This window comes from Primulina eburnea, chromosome 18, assembly GCF_022965805.1.
Source record: "Primulina eburnea isolate SZY01 chromosome 18, ASM2296580v1, whole genome shotgun sequence".
Classification (NCBI taxonomy): Eukaryota; Viridiplantae; Streptophyta; class Magnoliopsida; order Lamiales; family Gesneriaceae; genus Primulina; species Primulina eburnea.
The window spans coordinates 32378804-32391696 of NC_133118.1; the positions used below are offsets into that span (position 1 = coordinate 32378804).

General features: G+C 31.1%; 1 protein-coding gene across 1 annotated transcript; it reads right to left on the reverse strand.

The window, feature by feature from the left end:
- Positions 1-2397: 2397 nt before the first annotated feature.
- On the reverse strand, positions 2398-3202 carry LOC140820039 (uncharacterized). Its single transcript, XM_073180338.1, has one exon. The coding sequence runs from the start codon at positions 3166-3168 to the stop codon at positions 2434-2436; it is 735 nt and encodes a 244-aa protein (XP_073036439.1). The 5' UTR covers positions 3169-3202; the 3' UTR covers positions 2398-2433.
- Positions 3203-12893: the final 9691 nt, after the last annotated feature.

Sequence of the window (12893 nt, forward strand, 5' to 3'; positions counted from 1 at the left end):
TTCATACATGAATGTAACATGAATCTTGAGAACAGACTGATTAATAATTGTTTTTGATAGCTGTGGATAATAATAATTACTAGATAAAAAAATACAGCCCTTTTTCAAACTATTTTTCAGTTTTATAATTGCAATGTACCTATGTATCAAAGCATTACTTAATGTGGCCACAGCAAATTAAAATGGGGAAGTTGGTGAAAAATCTTCAATCAAAACATTTCTTTATGTTCACTCCCTATTTACAAAATTGTGATATTATGTCATACAAAATGCGGTACACTTCATGTGGAAATGTGGTACTAAAAAAGTACCCAGGGACTGAACACAAAAAAAATCGACGGCTGAGGACTGAAGGTCAATTTCCTGAATTAAAATTGCCTGAGTCACACCCGGAATAGCATCCACCATTCATTTAGTCTGCAACAACAAACACCAAATGAATGGTGAGTTGGGGATGACAATGAGTCTAGGTCTAACTTGTATTTGGACCCTACTTATTTGGGACGTGTATGAGTATGAAAAAAAGGTTTCAAATGCATTTATAATAATAGAGCAAAGTATATACTTAATATATTTTATCTCATCGTTTATTTTATTTATAGATAAATATTCAAACGGAAAAAATATCATTATATCTTACACTGTTTAGTGATGTGGAAAAGTTTTAAGAAAAATATTTTGATTATAAATTTGTAACAAGAGCCTTAATTTGAATTACTCGTTTATTTCTTGTTATGATTGACGGTTCGAGTCTCAGGTTTTGATGGACCCGACCCATTGTCATCCCTACGGTGGATACCACCTCCGGTGTAACATATCTAATGTAGCTAAAATCTCTGAATTCTCGTTGGCTTGAGGCTTACTAACAATTGAGTAGATATATGCATGCCGTCGCTTTTAAACGTAATCCACAGCGGGCGGGCATCGAGTGGTTCGGTTTGATTTAATGTTTTGTTCCAATATATGATATCATATATTTAATATTTAACGTGAAATAGTTTATTATGAATTATATTGACATCAACCTTCAATGGGTTCCATCATACAAAAATAACTCCCTTATTATTAAGCAAGAAATTGTGTATCACTTTCATACCTTGGAATCGAGGAGCATGTCTCTTATGAGACGGTCTCACGAATCTTTTTCTGTGAGACTGGTCAACCATACTGATATTCACAATAAAAAGTAATACTCTTAGCATAAAAAGTAATATTTTTCATAGATGATCCAAATAAGAGATTCGTCTCACAAAATACGATCCGTGATATCGTCTCACACAAGTCTTTGTCAAATTTTATTTAAATATTCTTTTAGTTATCTCATCAAGATATTTTTTTAATATATTTTTTGGTTATAAATGTGGTTAGATTTGACACTAATTAATACACCTATCTAGTTTGATGAATGATTGATAACGCAACCTTTTGTATTGCAGAATTTATTTCCATTTATTGCTAATATATAATATAGTTCGTATGAAATTATATTACTTACTTTAATTCATTGTTGCTGACCTATTTTAGAAACTCATATATTAGTACTCCATCAGCCCCTAAATAATAAATATTAAATAAATAACATTCCAACAAATTAATTTTTAATATCGTTCTTGATTTCGAATTGAATATTTTAATGTCGTGGAAACTATGTTAATTCTATATTATATAATGATTTTTTTTTTTTGAAAAAGTCAAATAATCAATATATTAACCTATTTACAAATTTAAAATGATTAAATTGACAATATATCGATTATTTTCATGTTATTTAATATTCATTACTTACTCATCAGATGAAATGATAAATTAAAAATTATGGATAAAAATTTATTTTTTTAATTGAAATTATTGTAGATTTGAGTGGAAACCGTTCTCGTATTTTTTGTAAAACAAAAATTTAATTTCTTTAATTTAAATTTTCTTTTAAAAAAGGCAAAAATTTGTGTGAGACGGTCTCATGAATCGTATTTAATGAGACAGATATATTATTTGATTCATCCATGAAAATTATTATTTTTTATGCTAAGAGCATTACTTTTTTTTATTGTAAATATCGGTAGAGTTGATCCGTCTCAAATATAAAGATTCGTGAGACTATTTTCACAAGAGACCTATTCTTCAAAAAATAATGAAAAAATTAGTTAATCAAATCAAATAAAAGACATTAATTAAAGTAAGATTAGGTGTCTTGTGAGACGGTCTAAAAAAAAAATTATTTATGAGATGGGTCGACTCTACCGATATTCAAAATAAAAAGTAATAATTTTAAATAAAAAAATAATATTTTTTTCATGGATGATCCAAATAAGATATATGTCTCACAAAATACGACATGTGAAACCGTCTCACACAAGTTTTTCATTAAGATATATGTACATTTTTTTTTTACATTTTTAATATGTCAAAACACAGTAGAAAAGTCCATGCATGCATTTACTTCTGGTCTTTCATCCGCGTTCTGCCACCTCCGCCGCTCCACGGCGGACGGCTGGCCGGGAGCCTCTCGGAATCCCCACGCAGGACTACGACCAAGTCCACGAATGCGTGCAGTATGAACCTGTACGAGCTCTTGTTATTCAAATCCAAATAACAAAACAGGAGCTCCTCCATAAATTCCCAGTCCACTTCCCCTTCCTGCTCCAGACGAGCCTCCACCATCTCCTGCATCGATCGGCGGAAGTCCTCATACGGGCTCAGAGAATACGTCAGGATCGCGAAGAAGTCTCCCCCCGCCGCCTTCGGTTCTTCCTCAGCGATACTCTGCTCCGCTTTCTCCGGCGCGGATGAACCCGTTGTGAAGCCGGAGGTTGACGAAGAAAACGCTTCATCCGTTATCAGCGAGCTGGACGAGCCGGCAGCCACGAAGAACCTAGCAGAGCCGCACAAATTCTCAGGCGGCGGCGTGCCGATTAGCTTCGGAGAATCGAAGGGAAACGGCGTCGTGTAGCCCTTCAAGGCATCTTCTTCATGCTCCTCCAGCTGGTACAGCGAGCTGAAATTCTCAAATAAGAACTGATCAACGCCGGAGAACGCAACGGCGTCATTTGGGCCACCGTCCGACGACGTTTTGGCATGTCTACCGCTCTTCCACCGCAATTGGATTTGTTTGTTGGAGATTTTGATTTTCGAGAGGTATTCTTGAAATGATTTTTGGATTTGCGTAGGCATCACTTTTTTTTTCTTTTTTTAAAACATATTTTAATTTTAATATATTGGGGTTTTTTTTTTTGGGACTTTCTATGTCGACTTGTACAATGGGATGAGAGGTATTTATAATCGAAAATAAAGAATATAAAATAATTTAAAAATATATAAACTTTAGGAGTGGACAATAACAAAAACTCGTGTGAGACGGTCTTACGGGTCGTATTTTATGAGACGGGTCTCTTATTTGGGTCATCAATGAAAGAATATTACTTTTTATGCTAAGAGTATTATTTTTTATTGTGCATAAGGGTAGGATTGACCTGTCTCACAGATAAAGATTCGTGACACCGTCTCACACGAGACCTACTCCTCGATAATTATATCATTTATGGCAATACAATAATTTTTTTTTTTTAAAAAAACTATTTTTTCGTTATATCATATAAATTTTATTGAATAATTAATGATATTTATTAATTTTAAATTCAAAATAATTGAGTGGCTATTTAATGGAAATAAAAATATCCTTTAATGTGGTGGGTGTAATTTAGTTCTACAAGGAGCTTTTGGGCAATTATTATTAAATATTTTTATTTAATTTTCATGCTTTTACTGAAGAAGACATATGATTGACGACAACTAATAAGTATTTAATTTTCTCTATTTACTTCTTTAAAATAAATTTATTTCTGGTATTATTATATAATTATTGCTATAATAATATCGAAGATATTATTTTTGATATTTATTTAATAATTTCGATTTATTTGATAAATAATCTTAATTGGGCCATATATTTGGGTTTAGGTTTAGTTGGGCTACTAGACTGTCAATGGGGATGGATGGATACGGATATCAGAATAAGCCCAATCTCAACCAATTAAGTCTTCGTAAATGTATTTGAATTAAGCTTAATTAATAAATGCGTTATTTTCTACATTAATTTCATATTGTTTAGGCTTATAAAAATAACAAATGGTTGTACAAACGTAATTTGTATGTAATAAATAACATGATTTAGCAATCTTTCTGGTTACAATATAACATTCATAAAACACATCGTACGTGACAGCTGAACGACAAAATTGAAATTTTAATCATATAAATCGACCTATTTTAGGTTGTTGTTATGTTGCTTGGAGATTTTTTTTTTTTTATCCATTTTTTTCACTAGCAGCTTCTGAATTCATCGAATATTGCTGATAAATTTCAAATTAGTCGATCCACATAAGGATAGCTATAATTTTTTTAAAAAAATTATATCTAAAATTATATTTTATTTGAATATAAATATGCGTAGTATGGGTGAGTGACAAATTTTTCCGTCTGGTCCCATAATTTTGGGTTGATGGAGTCTTCTTCGTCCACTGAATTATTTGTCAATAAAATAATTAATTCAATAATTAAGAATGAACATTTAATTAGTAATAAGGGGGATATAAGGAATTGTTTGATTGTTCGGCCAAAGGTTTTGAAAATCTGAGGCCACGAGAAAATAATAATATATAGGTAAAAACTTGTGTGAGACGGTCTCACGTGTCGTATTTTGTGAGATAGATATTTTATTTTGGTCATTCATGAAAAGTTATTACTTTTTATGTTAAGAGTATTACTTTTTATTGTGAATATCGGTAGGGTTGACCCGTCTCACATATAAAGATTCGTGAGACCATTTCACAAGAGACATACTCTAATATATAGTGGCCAGCCTCATTTAAGCAAGGGAATTAGTTTGTGGGTTGATTTCATTGTATTGTAAGATCGTCTAATATTCAATTTTATGATATGAATCTTTTACTCAACTTGACTAGGGATGTAAATGAACCGAACTGTTCGCGAGCTTTTCGGATCTCGGCTCGTTAAAAAGCTCGTTCGGGCTCGTTCGTTAAGATTATCGAGCCGAGCCCGAGCCTTATTTTGGGCTCGACAATTTTGTTGAGCCGAGCTTGAGATTAATGATGTTCGGCTCGTTAGCTCGGGAACATGTTCGATAATAGGTTCGTGAGCTCAAAATTGAGCTCGGCTCGTTTAGCTGGCTCGTGAGCTCGAGCTCGAACTCGAGCTCGGCTCGTTTAAGTGGTTCACGAGCTCGGGCTCGAGCTCGAGCTCGGCTCGTTTAGGTAGATCGTGAGCTCGAATTTGAGATAATTAATGAGTTATAAGGTTGTTGGGTAATTCTTTTATGTTTTATCATGTTGATTTCCTATTAGGTTGTTGGGTTTAATTAAGTTGTTTTTTTCTTATTTGATCATTAGAAAAAAGAACCGATCCCAAATTCTTATTTGATCATTAGAAAAAAGAACCGATCCCAAAGAAAATTTTTACTGTACCTTTAGCAAGGTAAGTAGGAGGAATATTCAAAACGAGACTAATTTTAACACCATTGACATATGATCTGCTGGAACTCCTCTTCAAATAAAGCCTTTCTTCTGTATTGTAATAAGGGTAGTATTGAATTGGAGATGAACGTAGATTTGAAGATTTTTTCATTGAATGCCACTTTGCATAACTTTGTGGTTTGGAGTTGGATTCGGAGCAGAAACGAGCTCGCTTAACGAGCTTGTTTAACGAGCCGAACCCGAGCCAGGCTCATTAAACGAGATAAACGAGCCATTAACGAGCCGAGCTCGAGCCGAGCCCGAGCTTCATAACTTCCGAACGAGCCGAGCCCGAGCTTCAAACCAAAGGCTTGTAATGAGCCCGAGCCGAGAAAATAGTTTAACGAGCCGAGCCCGAGCCTGATACTGTTCGGCTCGGCTCGGCTCATTTACATTCCTAAACTTGACCCATAAAAAAAATTCATTTTTATTCTAAAAATATTATTTTTCATTCTATGTATAGTGATTTTTTTTTTAACTAAAGTCCGTTGTGTTTTCTTCCAAATGATAATCGAAAAAAATGACACATGTGTGATTTTCCTTAAAAAATCTATCTCATCATCCACGTCGTCACATAAGCAATTTAAATGATGAACTCTGGTAAAAAAAGAGACCAAAAATTACAAATTACATGAATAAAATTCAAATACATATTTAATATGACCACAAATAAAAAAATGGTAAGTTAAATGGCTAAAATGCAAATTCATTATTAACATGACCAAAAGTAGAAAACGTGCAAATTACATAACCAAAAATATAATTTTCTCTATAACCTTTATCAAACAAATATATCGATATATAACATGCTCGTTTAACATCATCCAAAGTTTAGAACTTTATATTAATATAACCCTCTCAATTAATAGATTGTCTTTTCAGGGTCAATCTTTTATCATCATATCAAAAATTATAACTTATAGTCAAAAACAATTTTTATTCCTTATACTTGACATCGCAAAACTCTATATTAAACGGAGGTTAGAGATGAGGGGCGACACCTACTTGTTGGTGACATGTTGTCCTCTATAGAGTCCAGTTTTACTCATTAAGATTTAATGTATCTCTTTTATGATTTACCAAACTAACCAGATCATACTACATAACATCAATAATTTGATATACAAGAGCTTCTCGGAAGATCATTTACAATAACGATAGTTTTCTCATACATATAGTATGCTTAATCCAACATTTCTACTCATGCCATTATCATTTTTTTTTAAAAGTCAAATAAAACAGTCATAAATAAAAAAAATCGAAAAAATAAGAAATTATATGATCACGACATATATCTTACTAACCCAAGCAAATAATTACTTTTAAATTTTAACTTATGACTTTCATTAAAGCACCATATCATCAGCATAAAGTTGCCTCAAACAATAAATTTCTCCACGAATATGAAAAATGATTATTTTATTATTTCACATGATTAATTTCAATTATGGCAGCATGATTTATCACCTCCAATCCATTATATTATAGACATTTTAAAATAGAAATAGTTAAATAATCTCTCATGGAGGAGACAACCAAAGACTTCCATCACACTAAATTACATAAAATAGGTTTGTTTAATAATAAGATTCAATGTTTTGACTAATCAGAAAATTGTGGTAATTTTGTCCTTGTCTAGATAACCAAGTTTAGAAAAAATTTCAGAAGATTCCTTTTTTTAACATTCAAATATATTTGTTTTTCATGGATTTGGATACTCTGTTATGGTTGAAAACACATAAAATTTTTCAATTTTATAATCTGACAATATGTGAAGTCCATCATATGATCAACTGATCATCTCGTGTAAACAATGTACAACACCAAACTCGTGTAAACAATGTACAACATTAAATGCTATATTTTCAGCCACATCAGAAGATCCAAATCAGTTTTTGATCACCTAATAATTTTATAAAGATAAAACTTATAATCATTATCTATCGGTGCACATTGAGTAAATTATCGGGTTAACGCAGTTTGATCACCTAGAATTGCGTGAGTGTAGGTAGTACTACAGGTGCATCTTACTAGTTTTTTGTGTTGCTAATATATTAATCAATTCATTTTACAGGTTTTCGGTTATGTTTTGTCCAATGAGAAGCTAAACAAAATCAGTGTGCATGATTATTTCGATTCCTTAATGTTTTAATATTTTAAAAAAATAAAATTTTTTTATTAATTATTATTATTATTATTATATTATTATATATTATTATTATTATGTTATTATTATTATTATTATTATATTTAATGGGAATGTTATTGGCACTCCAGAAATTTATTATCGCACTGCGCCTTTATGATTTAAATACTTACATGCAAAATCATCAAGATAGAGTGTGTATTTAAATTTTTTGAAGTGCTAGTAACGATTCCTTATTATTAAATATAAGGACGATTTATTAAGAAAACGGAAAACTGTATTTTTTGTCATGTAATTTTGTTATTTTTCTATTATAATCGTCTACGTTTTTTAATTTTCAGCTTTAGTTCTGCATCTTCCGATTTTTTTTTGGTAATTGTAGTCATTTTTCATTAGAAATGTTGATGTGACACTACACACATCAACGCAGTATTAATGTCATATCAGCTCACGTAAAAAATAAAATAAAATTCCAAAATAAAAACAAAGATAACGGTAAACTGAAATCTGACAACATAAAATATAAAATAACTAAATCACAAATAGACAAACATTTAAGAACTTTAAAAAAATTTACACTTAAAAAATTAAGAAAATATATTTAAGAAATTTATCGGTATGAAATAATATATTTAAATTTTCATATTAATTTTACAAAAGTAATTAGTCCTTGAGAAAGTTAACCAGAAAAAAAAAGACAATTTCAAAAGTTGGATATATCATTTGAATGTAAACATATCTAGATATATTTTATGAAGAAAAAGAAAAATAAAATACACAATTCATCTATATATCAGACGATTCGAGTCAACATAACGGAACTAATTTAGACCACACTCGAAGCACGGCGAACGTCGTTGCAGATTCACTGACGTCTTTTACTATTCCTCATCCGAGTTCTTTTGTTTGGAAGCTTGGAGATTTTCCTTATTGATTTGTAAAGCTCGTAACCGAAGATATTTCTTAATCTCAATAATATTACAAGTTTTACGATAAAAAATCTATATAATAATTAACCTTACTTAATTATTTGGTATAATTGTTGATTAATATTATTTTATCACAAAACCATATATATGTATAATGATTCCGAATCAGAGAAGGAAATATACCATTAATGTATATAATATGGGTTTAAAAAACCATAATTTAAATTTGAGCCGAAATGTGGACCTAAGACAATAATAAATTTCTGGACTGTTTCGTAGGCTATTAAATTAAGTCAGCTAATTTATTAAGTCAAATATTGTTGCTGCAGAATTTACTCACTTGTCTGGGTAGTGAATAAAATAAATTAAATAATAGCATTTATGTTCCCTATAAAAGTTAATATATTTACCAAATCCTGTATTTGAATTAAATAATATATGAGTATTCAATATATACATCCACGCAATAAATTCAATGGCTGCTGTGAAGAAATTTAATGGCTGCCGTTTCTCATTTTAAATTCAATTAAATATTCTTGATAATTGGATTTTTTTAAAAGCTACCAAACTTGGGATTTTTTTATTTTTTTTTGGAAGAACCAAATTTGGGTTGAAAATGAACTAAACTCGACACTTTGTGCCCACTAAATTGAATGAAAATGCCACTATACAAATAATTTTTACCAGAAGAAAACTGTTGAAAATGGATTTTTCTATCCTATACATGAGTGTATAATGTCAATCGTTGGATCATCAACACATTATGTCAATTTCTATTAAAACATAATAAGCTCGTATGATATAATGATATTGAGACATGAAAGAATTACGCTCGGTGGAGGATAGACTTCCTCGTCGAGAAGATAATGTATTCCTTTTGTTTTTAATGACTAATTTTCATATTAAAAAAAAGGGTGAACCCCACTCCCGAGGGCCCCACACAGAGCCGCCCCAAACCCCGGCGTGAAGGGAGATAAATCAGGGTTATGCACCGGCAGCAAGTACCCAGAGGAGAGGTTGGCTGGAGCAATTCACCATAAAAGGGAGCCGAGACTCGAACCCTTGCCAACATGGATTAACAGTCCTTCACTCCAGGCCCTTACCACACGGCCTATGCCCCTGGGGGCTTACTATTTTTCATATCAAGAACAGGGAAAAGTTGACATCAGGCTGCAAAGAAATCAAGAAACACTGAAAGCATCTAACTTTACTTGGAAATGAAGAAACGAAGATAATAATAATCATAATAAAGAGAAAATGATGAACTTTACCCCTTCATATTTTTTTCTTTCAAGAATTTGACTTGATTTACTGATGAACTTCAGATTGATGTCAGACAGCAATAAGAGATGATCATATTTGATTTACAAACTCTGAACACTAACTAGTAACTGAGATCTAAACAAAACCGAAGAAAATGATGCTGAATGCATAGTAATATGAAATAAAGACATTAAAATTTTCTCCTTTTTACTGTATTATTATGTAATCAGACCATCAATCCGTTCTTCTCAAAGATCCTCGATGGAACAGCGAAACGAGCTGAAAATGAACGAGAGAGATCATCCGGATCGGCCCAGATCGAGCCCTCGTCGAAATTCTGCGAATAAGAGTCGGGATCATAAGTGAATCTCATCGAGTTTGAACATTGGAACATTCTCTTCTTCTCTTTCTTGATCTTCTTCCACAGTTGAATCCAAATTGGAGCAGCTTTTGATCGTGTTACCGGATAATTATACGGCACGAATCGGTCATAGTTTCGAATGGAGTGGCTTCTTGGCCAGCATATATGTTCGCCATTGGTGGCCGGGAGATCCCATGCTTCTTCATCCATCAATGAAGAGACACAAAGTCGAGTGTGTGTTTTTTGTGTGTGTTTTTAGGGAGAGAGTGGGGCTATTCCCTTGGATTGGCCTATTTATAATTGGAATATGATAATTCTTGGTTGGCAAAAACTGGTGTGAGACGGTTTCACGGGTCGTATTTTGTGAGACAGATATCTTATTTGGGTTATCTATGAAAAATTATTATTTTTTATGCTAAGAGTATTACTTTTTATTGTGAATATCGATAGAGTTAACCCGTCTCACAGATAAAGATTTGTGAGATCATCTCACAAATATATATATATATATATATATATATATATATATATATATATATATATATATATATATATTATATTAGAATATAAAATAAGAGTTACTCTCTTTGCATTCCTTACATTAATTTTTTTTTGAAAATTGCATTGCTCCTTCTGTAATTTTGTTATTATTTTATGTTTTATCAAATTTCAGTTTTAATCCTATATTTTTTCGATTTTTTGTGCAATTTTAGATATTTTTATATCAAACATGACACAAAATTGGTGAACGTAATATCGAAAAAATTACTAATATTATCAAGAAAATTATCTAGTAAGTGAAAGAATGGCATGTGTCATTTAGAAGGGGACAATCTGGTCATGTGCTTTAGTCAAATTTGTTTTAAAAAAGCATAAAGTAACCCTTGGATGATGATCAAATCTTACTATGTGAAAGGTTCCTTTTGTTTTAAAAAGGACTTGTGTTGCATGGGAATGGCAAATTTTCAACGTGACAATGTCATATGTGGTTCAAAATAACGTCGATACAACACATACCGATGTGTAAAAATATCGAAACATCGTGTAATATGACTATAATACTTGTGATCGTTGTTGATATTTGAAGATAATCTCTACGGACACTCTCAAATTTTGGGACAATATAATTATACTTTTTAAACGTTTTTTTATTTTTGTAATAACTAATTTTAGTGTTATAGAATTTTATATCTTTTTATAAGTATATATACATATATAATTGTTATATAGATCACATTCAAAGAGCTATTAGTGAAAAAAATTTATTTTTTTGTTACAATATTAGATTAGCCTAAAAGATCCGTAAATGTCAAAAAATCTGGATACATGTGACAAGATTCGAAAGAAATTGGTGCACTTTCACTTACTTTTATGACAAAATTACACTAGTTTTTGGCTAAACAGTCAAACAGGCACATCCAATAAGTGAAACTGCAAAAATGTCCCTAAACAGTAAGGATATTTTTTTACACAAAAACTATTGTGAGACGGTTTCACGGATCAATTTCGTGGGTCAATTTTTTTTTTTTTTTTGTCATCCATGAAATAATATTACTTTTTATGCTAAGATTAGTATTTTTTATTGTGAATATCCATAGGATTGACCTATCTCACAATAAAAATATTCGTAAAACCATCTCATAAAAAAACTTATTCATTTTTTTTATTTATTTACGTATGGATTTGTTTGGTGTGGCATTTAATAAATAGGCCAACCCATTATTCTTGCCATCCATCTTTTCTCAATTCCCTAGTAAAAAGTAGAAGAGTAAAAAAGAAAATGACATTATATCTCATAAATAATTTATCCCAGTCTCGTTCACTGTATCAAAGGTTATAATCGAAGATAACGTAATTACAATTTTTTGAATAAGTCTCTTGTGAGATGATCACACGAATTTTTATCTGTGACACGAGTCAACCCTACCGATATTCACAATAAAAAGTAATATTTTTAGCATAAAAAGTAATACTTTCTTATGGATGACCGAAATAAGATATATGTGTCACAAAATACGACTCATGAGACCGTCTCACACAAACTTATGTCAATATCATTTCGCCTGTTGTGAACCACTCACTTAGCGAAAACAACAATACATTACTTGTAATTAGTTGGCTCGAATTAATGGAGGGAATGTTATGGATGGTCGTTGCAACAACTCAATTTCTTTATTATTCTACGAGACAATGGCTGAATGGATTTATTTTAATTTTTTTAAAAAACAAATTGTACATTATTCTATACAAATATATTATTTAGAATATGAAAACCCTTTTTATTAAAGTATTGTCTAACACTCAGCATTCTATATGTTTTATAGCTAAGAAAATCATTAACAAAATAAAAGTCAAATATGTAAGCTAGTGGATTGAGCTGACAGAAATAAATATTTCTCATATTAATTTAGGCTCATAAGTTGGAGGGTTGACGTTTGATTTATTATTGTTATTATTATTTTTTTGAGTCGAGAAGAAGTTTATTACAATTTAATCTCGAAATCGATATCTCATTTCAAACTTGACACAAAACGGGGATGACATGCAACTGTCTAATTTATGTTGTATGCATGTTGTCCATCTTGTTTAATGGCAAAAAACTTGTGTGAGACGATCTCACGAATCGTATTTTGTGAGACAAATCTCTTATTTGAGTCATCTATAAAAAT